The following is a 14,712-nucleotide window of genomic DNA, read 5'->3' on the forward strand; positions in this document are numbered from 1 at the left end:
GGTGGGACAGTTGTGAAAAGCCGGGTCGGTGTGTAAGTGGCGGCGTGCTCCTGCTGTCCTGAGCACTTCTAGAGAGACCCTCACCCTGCGCACGGATACTTATCGTCCCAAGAGGTCGTATAATCGAGTCGTTGTCGTCTCTTTTCGGGGACCAAAAAAATAAATAAAGCGCATCTCACCCGGGACATTTTCCGTCACACAGAGGAGCAGGAAAGAGACAGAGACGCACCATGTCCGAGACGGAGAACAACAGCGAGGAGCAGGAGCTGCGGATGGAGGCTGAGCTCGGAGAAGAGGAGGTGAGAGAGAGAGAGAGAGAGAGAGAGAGGGAGAGGGAGAGGGAGAGAGAGGGGGAACAATAGCTACTCACTGTGGACCCTGCCTCCTGAACCCGGGTCTGAACCAGGCTGCCTTGTATACCGACACAGCAATGGCTGGCATCCTTGCTCCACACGACGTGACGCTTCCATGTGTTTACTGGAAAAGCCTAACTTTCCCGTTTTTATTTCGCTATCCATTTTGTTCGCATCGCACTGTTACTTGAGGCGAAGTCCGGGTATCTAATCCGGTTTAAACCCGCCTGGATAACTTTATATGAATTGTGGTGGTGCTGTTCAGCGGCACACTTCGGTTACTGTCCTGCCGCTGCTCTAATCCGAAGTGAGGTCCCGTTGTTCTGACGATCCGGTTACTTGCTGTGCCTGTACTTCATTGTACTGAATTACTGTGGGTGGGCTGTGGGTAATCGCATTAATCTTTCGGTGTTCACTCGTATTCAGTGCCGATGTGTGTGTTGCCGACACTAGGACGGATCGCTGACTGAATCGCTGTTTTACTTTTGTTTCGTGCGCTGCGTTTGCTTCGATACTCGGCGCCGATGGACGAGTTTCAAACTCCGGGCCGGATCTGTCCGGCTTCCGCACAGTGTCCGACCCCGGCGCCGGATGCCACCTTTCCCGTCATTTCTGTCTTTTATTTAAGTTACGGTGCAATGCAACTTTTGTTGGGGCAGATCTGGAGACGTACAGGCCTAGCCGCTGCTCTTTCTCAGTCCTCCGCACCACAGCACCGGAGGGAGGGAAACCGGGGAATGAATTAACAACAGAAAAAGCCCAGGACAATGAATGGCCGCGGTTGTTTTTCCTCCCACTGTTATATTGTCAAGTGTAACCACTCCTATCCAAAGCTTTATTGGACCCCCACTACAAAAACACCCGGACCCGTTTTAGATCCAGACACAACTTTTCACATTTTGTCCTTTATAAATGAACAGCCTCCCCCCTCTACTCACCAGCCATTACGTCAGTGTCAATACAGACCGCCCCCTTGTGTCGCCGTGGTCGGTGAGAGCACTACGAGGTGTAAAGCTGAAGTACTGGGGGTCATATTGGTGTAAACCTGGTTTATCACACTACTATACCTGATCCCTCCATTGCTCAGTCGTTTTATTGGAGCGATTTTCCCTGAATAGCTTGTATTGCGATGTTGGTACAGTGCGATGCATAGACATGGTCCTCTTCTCCCTTATACATTAGGGGTAGGATTTTATTTCCACCAAACTGGGTAGCAGAAGCTGCAACCAGTTATTTTTACTGGGGTAAAGTTTGCTAGTACCCCTGCTCGCAGAACTGTTGAAATGCGTGAATTGATTCAGGAAATCATTTTAATTGTTTTTTGTAAATTTATATTGAACATCGGTCAACTCGCTTTTTTAATCCTTTGAAGGAGGAAGGAGGATCTGATCATGAAGCTGCAGGTCAAGAGGAGGCATCCAGCGCCCTGCCCAAGGAAGAGCCAGAAACGTTTCCAGAAAACTATGAGCAGAAAATGGTAAACATTTGTGTTGCAATCGTGATTTTTATAGCAACAATCAATCCATTTTATATATGGAATGAAAATATAGTGGCTGGTAAGTGCGTATTTGGAATTTTCTACACGGGTTTCATTTGAGATGTAAGGAAGTTCAGTAACTGAAGGGCATTTAACACTTCATATTGATTTGGGGGAATTTGTGAAAATATATAATGCATAGAAATAGGCTACACTTTGGTGCTTCAAACTGGTAAAGGACCAAAACCAATGAGGAAACTATTTTAGTCCTGTTCTGTAAAACATACTGTGTCAATGTTTTAAAGTTCAGTCTTACAAACCTGAGTGACATGCTACCTGTAGAACAAGAGTGTCTGGGCCCAGAAATTGACATTTTCTCTAAACCTGGACCAGTGACACTACAGTTTAAAATTGCCGGTGGCATACACTTGTGTGCATTTTCCCCTTGGAGCATTGATGTTCTGTCTAATGCAAAGGGCAGCAATGTCTTTAATTATATTAAGGATTAGACCGCATTTTGCTTTTGCAGTGTGGTTGCTTCCCATCCACGGTGGTGTTGACTACAGCTTGCATGATGCAACCTGCTAACCAAGTCCTATCCAATGTTGAAAGACTTGCAAATTATTCACGTTATGCTTTTTTTGAATATACATGAGGTTCAGATTGGTACTGATAAGTTTTTTTTGTTCCTGAATTGGTTGAAATGGTTTTCAAATTCATTACAACAGCTCATTTGCGGTCTTCCTTTCCACAAAGAGCCTAAATTACACGTGAGATTTGTATTAAGTGTTTTTTGTGTCATGCGAGACCAGTTTGTGTAATGCTAGGCAGTCTGTATATAATACCCTACTGCAGAAAAATGTACATGTTTCAATAGTTACTTTAAGAATGCCTTACACGTGTATTCATGCTCTTGATGAAATGAAGTGTAACAAAGAGCTGGTTTCACACACCCAGATTAACACTAGTCTTGGACTACCCAATGTTATTTTAGCAACTAAAGTTTAACATTTTTGTTTAGAGAAACTTCACCCCCCATTGTAAAGCATAGGGGAGGATTTATTCTGCTTTTCATCCTCCAGTGCCCTTCTTAGAATTGAGCCTGAAGGATTCCAAAATATACCTGGTTATTTTAGCTAAGCTTGGTACCAAATGGACTTTCCAGCACAACAACTGCCCAAAGAACACCAAAGTCATTAAAGGAGCACATCAACAAAATTCTTGCTTGGCTATCTCAATCTTGAGAACCAGTAAAAATGTTGTGGTATAAACTGAACTGTCCACAAGCAGAAGTGTTGCATGTGGCTCCTCCCTGTTCTCAAAGCAAAGGGGATTTCCTGATATGCAGGATATTAAAAATCATACAAATCACTTTGTTTATAGTTTACACCTGAATGCTTCTAAAGAACTTTTGATCTATTGTATTAGTGTCCCAATCTTAATATTTTTGTGTACTTGACAATTATATTTAAGAGTAATATTAATTTTAATATCTATGTATATTCCACATCCAGTCTTCTGAAAAGAGAAATTGGTTTTTAAATGCATAATTCTCAAGAACTGAATGCATTTTTAAGGTCTAACTTCAAGCTCAATCAATATCAAGGTTTTCACCAAAGCAACTGTTTTAACTGTCTTTATTACACTAGTCTTTCACAGTGATCCCCATACGTCTCCCATCATAATCGTTTATAAAATATCTCCTGCTGCTTGTGCTGGGTTGTATAGTAGGGGAGGTTTGTTTCCTCTGTCTGTCCAAAGGTTGAAATTCACTTCTGAAGTCTAGTCTTGGGGGGACTGAGTGAAGTATGGTTTCATCTGAACCCTGCAAATACTAATTCTTTCATCCCTGCCTGAAAAAACTGTTTTATTTTTAAGCCCAATGGTTGTGCATAGATATTACATAAAACTAAAGGAATAGGATGTAAATACAGGACTTATGATTTTAATTGTTTAATAAGTTCCCTTACTGTGTCATTTCAGTGTTTCTAGATGTTCGCCAAAGAGAATCACTGCAAATCAAAACTCATTAGCATATTTGGATCTGCTACGTCCGAATCTACACATAGCCACGTTAAGACCTTTTTCAGTTTTCAAATGAATCCTAAGCATGGCATTCATAATAGAAGTGTGGATTGTGCATACTAGAACTTTATTTTTATTTTTTTAAACACTAGTTTATAGTGGTTTTTGAACTTCTCCGTCACACAACGTTCATTTCAACTAACCTGTTATCCCATTACCCATCGTCCGATGAACTTTAGAAATGTGCTGTATGGTGTCCGTTAGCAGGGTTTATCAGTCTTGTGCAGTGTTACTAAGGAGTAGGGATATTTATATGTTCAGCTATACAACTATTTCTGTTCCAGAGATGAGTGAATAGCTATTTTCTAGTACTTAAAAGTGCAGGATTCTATTTTAAATATTGAATTTAATTTTATGCTTTAATTCATTTTCAGGGTAATAGTCACAGAATGTACAGCCAGAAAGGCCTAACAAAGCTTTTCAGCCTTTAATGTTTGTATTGTTCTTGGTTTCCTCCCATGCAGCTAACGGACAGGTCCAACAGGTTTGAGTACCTGCTGAAACAGACCGAAGTGTTTGCCCATTTCATCCAGCCAGCAGCACAAAAGACCCCAACATCTCCTCTGAAGATGAAGCCTGGCAGACCCCGCCTCAAAAAGGATGAGAAACAGAACCTCCTGTCTGCTGGAGAGTAAGTTGGTTTGCTGCAGCTTTTTGTGTTGCAGCATGTGGTCCATTAGCTTTTAATTTAGCTTTTTAGATGTAAGTAGCATTTTGACCTGTAGTGGAAAACTGGTTTGTAATAATGGATTGCACCCAGCTATTTTATATAAAAAAAGAAGACTGGTTCCGAACCAGCCATGAATAAATTGAAAGGAGGAGACTACACCTAGTCTGCAAGAGGTCTACATCTAAAAAACCTATACCCTTTCCCTTGTTTGAATAACCTCCATGGGGTATTAATAGGCTTGAAATCCCACTTCAACGTTTTAAGGTTTAATAGAAGACATGCATTGGGATGTTATGATTTAAAAAATATATATTCCCCCTTCTCCCTACACACTTTTCTGGAGTACATCTTGAGCAAAAGGTTTATGGTCACTGGAACTTGTTAGACTTCCCCTGGTCTGTCTTCACCAAACATAATGAATATGACTTCTGTAGAGGTAATGCAAGCCTTGTAATATCTTGTGTGTTTTTTATTCTCCTCCACCGCCAGCAATCGCCACCGTCGCACTGAGCAGGAAGAGGATGAGGAGCTGCTGAGTGAGAACAGCAAGGCCACCAACGTGTGCACCCGCTTTGATGACTCGCCGTCCTGTGAGTGTCTTTTCTGCTCCGTGATGTCGTTGCATGTAGAGCAAGGGTTGTATACATGTATACAGAATAGAAGTTGATGGAAAAACTAATGGGAGTTTTGTGATGTCTTCCAGATGTGAAGTGTGGAAAGCTGCGAGATTATCAGGTCCGTGGGTTGAACTGGCTGATTTCCCTGTATGAGAATGGCATCAATGGCATCCTTGCAGATGAAATGGTAATTTTATTTTTATGCAATCCTTTGTCAATTTGTTTTTCATATTGCCTAAATTTGAGGAGTTTTTGCTTAACCTGCCCAACTGATGCTCCATTCCTGAGGTCCTGTAAGATTGTACAGAATTCAGGCTGATTTAGTTTTAGTGGTGTAGTCTCATGTTCCTTGTTATCTTCTTTCCTCAGGGTTTGGGGAAGACCCTGCAAACCATATCCCTGCTAGGATACATGAAGCACTACAGAAACATCCTTGGGCCTCACATGGTGTTGGTACCCAAGTCCACCCTGTACAACTGGATGAATGAGTTCAAGCGCTGGGTGCCATCGCTCCGGGCGGTCTGTCTCATTGGAGACAAAGACCAGAGGGTATGTGTAGTGCAATGAACTGCAGTTTCTAATCTTAAAGAAAGCCCTTGGACCTTGTCTTGGTGTTTCTTACATGGGGATCATCGTACTGTACTAGTGTTTCACAGCCTCCTCCTTTCAGTTATTTATAAGGTTACTTGATCATTTAGAATTAATTGGACTCGTATTAGTTCTAGTAAGTGTTGCAAGTCAGTACTAAGGCTTTTTTTGTCCTTATGAAAGTCTCAATTTCTGTGGAACATTTGTTAACGATTTTGTCCTCATCCTGCTTCATTGTTCCCTAGGCGGCTTTTATACGTGATGTGCTTCTGCCAGGCGAGTGGGATGTCTGTGTGACTTCATATGAAATGCTTATTAGAGAGAAATCGGTTTTCAAAAAGTTCAACTGGAGGTACCTGGTAATTGATGAAGCCCATAGGATCAAAAATGAGAAGTCAAAGGTGAGTTAGTGCCATCCATTCCCACACCTAATACTTTGTCTTTATTATTGCATCTTGAATTTAAAGTTTATTATGATAGAAGTGAGAATAAGTACAATCGTTGTACTAAAGGTGTTCTCCAATCCTATTGTTTGTAGCTCTCCGAAATCGTTCGAGAATTCAAGACGACCAACAGGCTGCTCTTGACTGGAACTCCTCTGCAGAACAATTTGCATGAGCTTTGGGCCCTCCTGAACTTCCTCTTGCCTGATGTGTTTAACTCTTCAGAAGTAAGATCTGTTTGTGTCCATTTTGAAATTGCAGTTTTGGAACAAGCTTTTTGCAAAATAGATGTAACCCATTTTCTTTTCTCCAACTACAGGATTTTGATTCCTGGTTTGACACCAACAACTGCCTTGGGGACCAGAAGCTAGTAGAACGCTTGCATATTGTAAGTGAAATAAAACTTTTAATTTGGGTCAAACATTTGTTTTGAATATTGAAACGGTTCAATATTCAAACTTTATTAATAAGCATGATTTTAAAGGAGCTTAACATTTTTGTGCATGTTTCTCTGTCAATCAGGTCCTGCGTCCTTTCCTGCTTAGGCGTATTAAGGCTGATGTGGAAAAGAGTCTGCTCCCCAAGAAGGAGATTAAGATGTATGTGGGGCTCAGCAAAATGCAGCGCGAATGGTGAGTGCTCCTGTTGATCTGACCCGGTGATGGCGAGAGACCTTTTAACCAAGTGATAGAGGACAGCTACAGTCATTTCTCTGTGTACTTGTAAAATGTCTGGCCTCTCCAGGGCTACATGATTGATAGAAAATAATTTCTCACATGATGATCTAAAATCTCTGCAGGTACCACCAGTTCTTTGAAAGAAGCAGAAATGCAAGTTAAAACATGGCCATTTTGCAATATTGGTTACTGTTTAATGCTGTAGTCCTTGGCTCACCGATTTGAATCCTTACCTGCATGTGACAGAATCCCCAAGTGGCCCCACGCAGATGGCCAAGCTCTGCTTGTTTGGTTTTTATTAGTTTTGAAATCAGCCAGGAGTTTCTTGGCTTAGCATTCATGAGTAACCCCTGTGGTTTCTCCAATTCTTATCCTGCAGCATCGTTGCTGGGTGTGCAGGTCACGCTTAGTCCCGAAGCTCCAACTGTGCCGCTTGTGCTCTAATCTCGCTGTTTCCAATTTGTCGAATTGTCAGTGTAACTGTTCAAACTCCTGGTGAGCTGTCCAGTCGCTTGCCAGCTTTAGCCAAATGCAACTGCTTTATATCCCTCATTCTTTATATATCTTTCGGTTTGATTAATTTCTGAAAATGAACAGGTATCCAAATAAATATTTAAATCCCCCATTTAATTTTCAGACGTGAATTTTTCCTTCCACCTGAAAAGGAGAATTAGTTTCATCCCCTCTTTTGTGTTCATTCTTTATGACGAGGATTAATAAGTTTTCCCTGAAACCTCAGGTACACCAAGATTTTAATGAAGGACATTGACATTTTGAACTCGGCCGGCAAGATGGACAAGATGAGGCTTCTGAACGTGCTGATGCAGCTGCGCAAGTGCTGTAACCATGCGTACCTGTTTGATGGCGCTGAGCCCGGGCCGCCCTACACCACCGACATGCACCTGGTGGTCAACAGTGGGAAGATGGCAGTGCTGGACAAGCTCCTGCCTAAACTGCGAGAGCAAGGTCAGTGAAGTTGGTCTCTTGACACACGCAGTGCTGCACAGCAAATATATCTGCTATTTAGTAGTGAAGTGTGCTTAATAGTTTAGCTTGAATTAATGTCATGGTTGTATTTAACTGCCGCTCTTTTCTCTCCTAGGCTCTCGTGTGCTGATCTTCAGCCAGATGACCAGGATGCTGGACATTTTGGAGGATTATTGTATGTGGCGAAACTATGGTTATTGCCGTCTTGATGGTCAAACTCCACATGAAGAGAGACAGGTGAGCGCCTCTTGAGTGTTATTGTTGACATGAAGCATCAGTCCATTTTGTTTTGAAACAATGATACAATTTCCCCCTTCCCCCCCCCCACCTTTCTTGTAGAATTCGATCAATATTTACAACATGCCAAACAGCCCCAAGTTCCTTTTCATGTTGAGCACCCGTGCTGGCGGTCTCGGGATCAATCTGGCCACGGCCGACGTCGTCATCATTTACGATTCAGACTGGAATCCTCAAGTCGATCTTCAGGCCATGGTTAGTGCTTGTTATGGTTCACGCATTTGTGTGTATTGAAGGTGAATGATTGTCTGAAGTTTAAGGGGTTATACAGGATTTGTGCTCCAGTTATATTCTGGAACAGAACCCATTTTACAGAGCTTCCAACTAAACCGTTTCTCTTGTGCCCTTTTGTTTCTCTCGACACTAGGACCGAGCTCACAGAATCGGTCAGAAGAAGCAAGTGCGCGTCTTCCGCTTCATCACTGAGAACACAGTGGAGGAAAGGATAGTGGAGAGGGCAGAGATGAAACTCCGGCTCGACTCCATTGTCATTCAGCAAGGTGCAGCTCCCACGGCCACAGTACAACACCACCCCTGTATTTTGTATAGCAGTAATTGCTCCAAGATTTAAATGGTGCTGTGCAGGGGAGGGAGCTTGCATTGGCTTTTATAAGCTGCTTTTCATGTTACTATAATTCAGTATATGCTCAGAATTTATAATGTATTTATAGTCTGATTTATGGATTTTTTTTTTTTTTTTTATATATGGTTTTGTAACCTGGCTCTCGGGCTAGCAAGTGATTTTATATTTGAATAGAAAAATGTATAGGACTTAAATGTTCCTTATTATCCATACTTGTCTTCAGTCTACACAGCTTATTAAAATCCTGCTCTGATCAGCAGTTAACCTGCCTAAAATGCACAGTAACCTTTGCAATTCAGATTCAAAGCAGTTGATTGTCATGGAAAACGCATAGATCAAAAACTACACATTTTGTGCTTATTTGCTTCCACCCAGTTTAAAGGACTTTGCTTGTTACAGTGGTGATACTGATAAAATCAGGAGCATCTGTTAAATAGTCACAGACCGCAACAGATCCACAAAGTATCGGATCAATTGCATGCCCACCTCGCTGATTTGAAGCAAAATGTTTGAATTCACAGCATTGTATGTTAGTATTTGATGGTTTTAATTATCAACTAAGAATAGATTTTGTTTCTGTATACATTATTGTAAAGGTCTAATTATTTTTAAGCTTCTTATCCTAAAATGCCCTTAAATTAGTTTTAATTCCATTATCAGTGAAAATTGCGAATGTGCAATGTGATCAGATTTCCCACGTTACTGTTCAGATGCGCAGTAATCTCAACTATATATGATGTATACAAGTTGGAGTTCTGCCTTGGGATTTCTTGTCAAAAATGTGATTCACAAATGTGGAATCCTTGATTTGGATTTGACTTTAGTCCAGTTCTGAGAGCTGTTCTAGATTTGAAAGCGGACGTTTTTGTTTCCTCTGTTCCATAGGAAGATTAGTGGACCAGAACTTGAACAAGCTGGGCAAAGATGAAATGCTGTCCATCATTCGTCACGGTGCCACCCACGTGTTTGCATCCAAGGAGAGCGAGATCACGGATGAGGACATCGACGCCATATTGGAAAGAGGGGAGAAGAAGGTGAGGGCTGATTCCATGGGTTGGAAGTTCACTTAAAATTTAAATGCTCTTGACAAAGCCATGGTCTCAAGCTTTGTAAAGACTTAGTAGTTTGTTTTCCTGAACACCTAATTTGACTTTAAATACTACTGTCCTGTATTTAGACTGCAGAGATGAAGGAAAAGCTGTCCAACATGGGTGAAAGCTCTCTAAGGAATTTTACCATGGATACTGATAACAGTGTGTACAACTTTGAAGGAGAGGACTACAGGGAGAAGAAAAAGGTGAGTTTTTTTGTTTCACTTGATTAATTCAGTGACCGTTTCTTGGACACGGTGTACAGGTGTGGATTGGTAGCTGTAATTTAACTTCCCCTCTCCTCACAGGTGACTCTCACAGAATGGATTGAGCCGCCCAAGAGGGAGCGCAAGGCCAACTACGCAGTGGACGCTTACTTCAGGGAGGCGCTGCGTGTCAGTGAGCCCAAAGTGCCCAAGGTAGGCATCCTCTGAAGCTCTGCAGAACCAGCCATTCAATGCCAATGATTTGGGTAAAACCTGCCGTATTCATTATGGGCTACGTTTTGTCCTTACAGGCTCCTCGTCCTCCTAAACAACCAAATGTCCAAGACTTCCAGTTCTTCCCTCCCCGCCTGTTCGAACTGCTGGAAAAGGAAATCTTGTACTACAGGAAAACAATCGGCTATAAGGTATGAACTCGATCTGTACCTCAGATTTAAGTAGTTGTTTAGATCGATCGGCTTTTTTTTTTTTTTTTTTTTTTTTTTTTTTTTTGAATTCTTGGATAAATGTTCCAGCTGCTCACAGATTTGTGCTTTTCCAGGTCCCTCGTAATCCTGACATGCCCAACTCCAATCAGCTTCAGAAAGAGGAGCAGGGTAAGATCGATGAAGCTGAGCCCCTGACGGAGGAGGAGCTGGAGGAAAAGGAAAAACTCCTCACACAGGTAGTGAAATGCACGGCTCCTCCCAAGAGCTGTAAAAACTGCAAACATACTTCACTGTGGGTTGAAAATGCCATTAACCATGTATAACTATTTGATTTCTTCAATTTTCAAGACATTTTGGTCAAATTTTTCTAGATGGGACAATCGCACTTCCAAATTAATTAGCATGTCGACTCGCATTTTAATTTCAAATGCCCGCTTGACAGAGCTATAAACTCAGTGCTCTTTCAAAACACTTTTGCTGCTTAATTGAACAGCGTTCATTTCTTTTCACTTGTTAATTTACCTTAAGTATAAGTTCAAGCTCAAGCATTTGATGTAGTTTTCCCAGTGACTGAATAGATCCCATAAACTCCACTCCAATGTGTTTCAGGGTTTCACAATCTGGAACAAGCGAGACTTTAATCAGTTCATCAAGGCTAATGAGAAGTGGGGAAGAGATGATATCGACAACATCGCCCGAGAGGTGGAGGGCAAAACTCCAGAAGAAGTGATGGAGTACTCTGGTAAGAAGTCCAGCCTCTCTCCTGCCAGCTTGCAACTAGAAGTTTTAAATGGCTCGTATATACAAACACCCTGAATCTCACTAATTTCTCCAATTATGATTCTGTAGAATAAACTGAACTTTGCAAACCTTAATCCTGAATGAGTTTAAGTTAAATGCAGCTTGTAGGAATTTGAAGACGCTTGGTTTACTGCTAGTGTGTATACAGGCCTTTGATTTATAAGTCTTTGTTTTCTGTTGACAGCCGTTTTCTGGGAGCGTTGTAATGAACTTCAAGACATCGAGAAGATTATGGCCCAGATCGAGAGGGGGGAAGCCAGGATCCAGAGGAGGATCAGCATTAAGAAAGCGCTTGACACAAAGGTGAGGAGCCGGCCGACTCCACAGTTTTGGGATTGGCACGGTCTGCGGGGTTAACAGCTGACCTCGAAACTTCAGTCTTAAATCCTAGGCCTCATTCCCAGGCTGATTTCAATGGAGGTTTTGGCTTTTCAGTGTCGTGATATCTAACCCCGGTGTGCGTCCTTCATTAGATCGGCCGCTATAAGGCCCCGTTCCACCAGTTGAGGATTTCCTACGGCACCAACAAGGGCAAGAACTACACCGAGGAGGAGGACCGCTTCCTCATCTGCATGCTGCACAAGCTGGGCTTCGACAAGGAGAGCGTGTACGACGAGCTCAGGCAGTGCATCCGCAACTCGCCGCAGTTCCGCTTCGACTGGTTCCTGAAGTCCAGGACTGCCATGGTGAGACCCGGCACGACTCTGCCAGCCCTCGTGGGATTTGGGTTGAAAATAAATTATGCATGTTTTCGCACAAGAGCCCACAAATGGTAGATCAAGCAAAACCAAATTCTGTAACATCTCCCTGGACAAAAGGATTAATTGTAATAGTTTTCAATTTAATTTGATTTGGTAAAGCTTGTATTTATAAAGTGGTTGCTTTCTCGTATGCATGGTGAGCTGGCTGACCTGTTGCGTCTCTGGCCGGGGAATTGAAAATGTGTTTGTTGTAGGAGCTGCAAAGGCGTTGCAACACACTGATCACTCTGATCGAGAGAGAGAACATGGAGCTGGAGGAGAAAGAGAAAGCGGAGAAGAAGAAACGTGGCCCTCGGACGTCCTCGGTAAGTGGGGCTTCTCCCGTTGCACGCCTAGAATGACCGACCAGTCTTAACTTGTGGCACCACGTGACCCAACGCTGTACAAGACCGACTGGAGTTTTTTGTTCTTTCCATGAATTATTTTTGGAAGGAATATAGAAATGTGTATTGGCACAGAAACTCATGTACAGCTGGCATTCTTTTCAAAATCAGCCCTCCACATAAACCCTTAAATCCTACACGAATCTCCAGCAGGTTCTTTAAAATACAAACTAACCTCAGTGGGGAGGTGAGATTAATGCCAATTTATATTTCTGAGGGATGATTTTTCAGAGGCCTTAATCTCCGTAATACTTGATGAACAGCTTCAGAAATGCCCGCCCACCTCTTATTTTATTTTGGGGTGTGCAGAAAGACTGAGGTCAGCCTCTTACTGCCAGTAAGTGCATCAAGTAGATGGAGATGAAGTTTCTCATGGTTCTGTGCTTCTGTTCATCAGGTCCAGAAACGCAAAGCAGATGGGACCCCAGATGGACGTGGAAGAAAAAAGAAATTAAAGCTGTGATTCAGCTGTGTTTTTGTATATTTTTTTTATTTTGTTCACTCTGGACTAATTTGATTTGGTAGTATTGTCTTTTTATTTTACGGGTCTTAATGATGTACTGTATAAACTCAAGCAATTTAATGACTTCTGTGGTCTGTACTAGGAGAGCAGTGCTAAACGCCGATCTGACTTCTAGTAAATTACAAAATGCTCCAGCTGTGCTGATTTTTATTTTTTAGAAACTAACAGTTGAAGTAATAACTTTTATTTATGCTTTAGTTCAATCTTAAAATCCAGAAACGTATACATTATAGGCCTGTTACTTTGAACCCCTGAATAACTTCTAGCCATTATCCAGAAACGTCTAAATCTGGAAACTGCGTATTAAGAGATTGGAAAAGGCTGAACATGTCATTCAACTTGGTGACCTGTGGTGTGAATTTCCTCTTCTATAAAGTGATTGTGACAATTTATTTTACTGCCCCCCTTCTTTGCAAATCAAATCTGTTATTGTTGACTAAGGCAGTTAATTTATTCCTTACTGCACATTACAAGTGGATCCATTTGAATTTCTCTGTATAGACAAGCTGTTAAGATGTGATTAATTGTGAACATAAAAGCATATAATGTTAGTGGAAACCTGGTTAAATTATGGACCAACAGTTTTATGCATACAGCACAGTGCTCTGTTAGCAGCACGAGGCTCTGGGAAGTATGGAAATGCAACTTGTTTTTATCGCATTCAAGTGAATATTAAAATGTATTCCTCCCATGTATTTGGATGACTGGACCGATGCACAGTGACACTGTTTGAGACATTCCAGTGTTGTGATGGCTGCCTGTGGTCACGCAGTGTACCTGCCCTGCAGTTTAAGTGAGTGTAGAAATGCTTTGAGTTCTGTAGTTCGTAGATCAGCAGTGAGTGAAAGATATGCAATTGTTAAAGTTGACTTCTAGTCAGTGGTGTAGCTTTAAACCACAGTTTAGACACCACTCATGTAGGAGGATTGAATCCAAAATAATTGGGTCATTGTTTGAAAAAGTAAATCATTCTGCAGATGTGGGTGAAAAATGTGATGCGACCGTCTGCAACCAAGTATTCGACCCGAAATAAGCAACAGTCCTGCTTGTGCTGTTGGGATCATCTGGAGAACCACCCTCAGCGGGATGGAGGAGGTTTAAAAAGAAAACAAAAGGAGGACCACTTTATTTTGACTTCATTCCTTTGTCAGGTTACCCCCATATGTAAATAAAGCAATTTCCTGTATTTTATTTTTTTTTAACTTTGTAATGGTTGCTGTGAGACTGTAAAGCATACTTAACCATTTACCTTGTATCAATTAAAGTTTGTTATAAAACCTGATTATGTGCATCAATGAAAGCCTTCCCTGATTTCAGTACATTTTGGGCTGGTTTCCCAGAACAAGATTAGTACTAGACTCGAGCAGACACTGAACAGAAAGATTGCTGCTAGGGTAGGCCAAAACTAGTGCTGATTGTGGGCTGAAAAATAAACTTATTCTGTTCTGCTTTAATAACCAGATCATATACAAAGGCAACAACTTCCACAGGATTGAAATACTTTTGTCTGAATTTCAGTTTGTAATTTAGCTCGGCTCATGTGAGGGGGTGATTTAATGTCGCAGCTGTTCATGAATTAAAAGGGCAACCTTCCTTTAACTCGCTGTAGTGTTTATTGCTGTGTTTTAAGATCTGAAAAAGCCTGAAATGGTGGACTTCATATTCCTGTCAAGTTCATGGCAATGCAAATGTCCCTTATTGGCCATTCACTGTAACCCTTGATT

At 41.8% G+C, this 14,712-nt stretch overlaps 1 protein-coding gene across 1 annotated transcript; it reads left to right on the plus strand.

The window, feature by feature from the left end:
* On the plus strand, positions 1 to 14,270 carry smarca5 (SNF2 related chromatin remodeling ATPase 5). Its single transcript, XM_066718404.1, has 24 exons — positions 1 to 299; positions 1,726 to 1,830; positions 4,380 to 4,546; positions 5,075 to 5,175; positions 5,289 to 5,389; positions 5,572 to 5,751; positions 6,036 to 6,191; positions 6,329 to 6,460; positions 6,553 to 6,621; positions 6,756 to 6,865; positions 7,650 to 7,876; positions 8,013 to 8,134; positions 8,237 to 8,389; positions 8,562 to 8,694; positions 9,663 to 9,811; positions 9,955 to 10,074; positions 10,177 to 10,287; positions 10,386 to 10,499; positions 10,634 to 10,756; positions 11,130 to 11,262; positions 11,506 to 11,624; positions 11,795 to 12,007; positions 12,277 to 12,387; positions 12,863 to 14,270. The coding sequence occupies exons 1-24, from the start codon at positions 231 to 233 to the stop codon at positions 12,926 to 12,928; spliced, it is 3,084 nt and encodes a 1,027-aa protein (XP_066574501.1). The 5' UTR covers positions 1 to 230; the 3' UTR covers positions 12,929 to 14,270.
* Positions 14,271 to 14,712: the final 442 nt, after the last annotated feature.

The sequence above is a fragment of the Amia ocellicauda genome, chromosome 12 (genome assembly GCF_036373705.1).
Source record: "Amia ocellicauda isolate fAmiCal2 chromosome 12, fAmiCal2.hap1, whole genome shotgun sequence".
Lineage (NCBI taxonomy): Eukaryota > Metazoa > Chordata > Actinopteri > Amiiformes > Amiidae > Amia > Amia ocellicauda.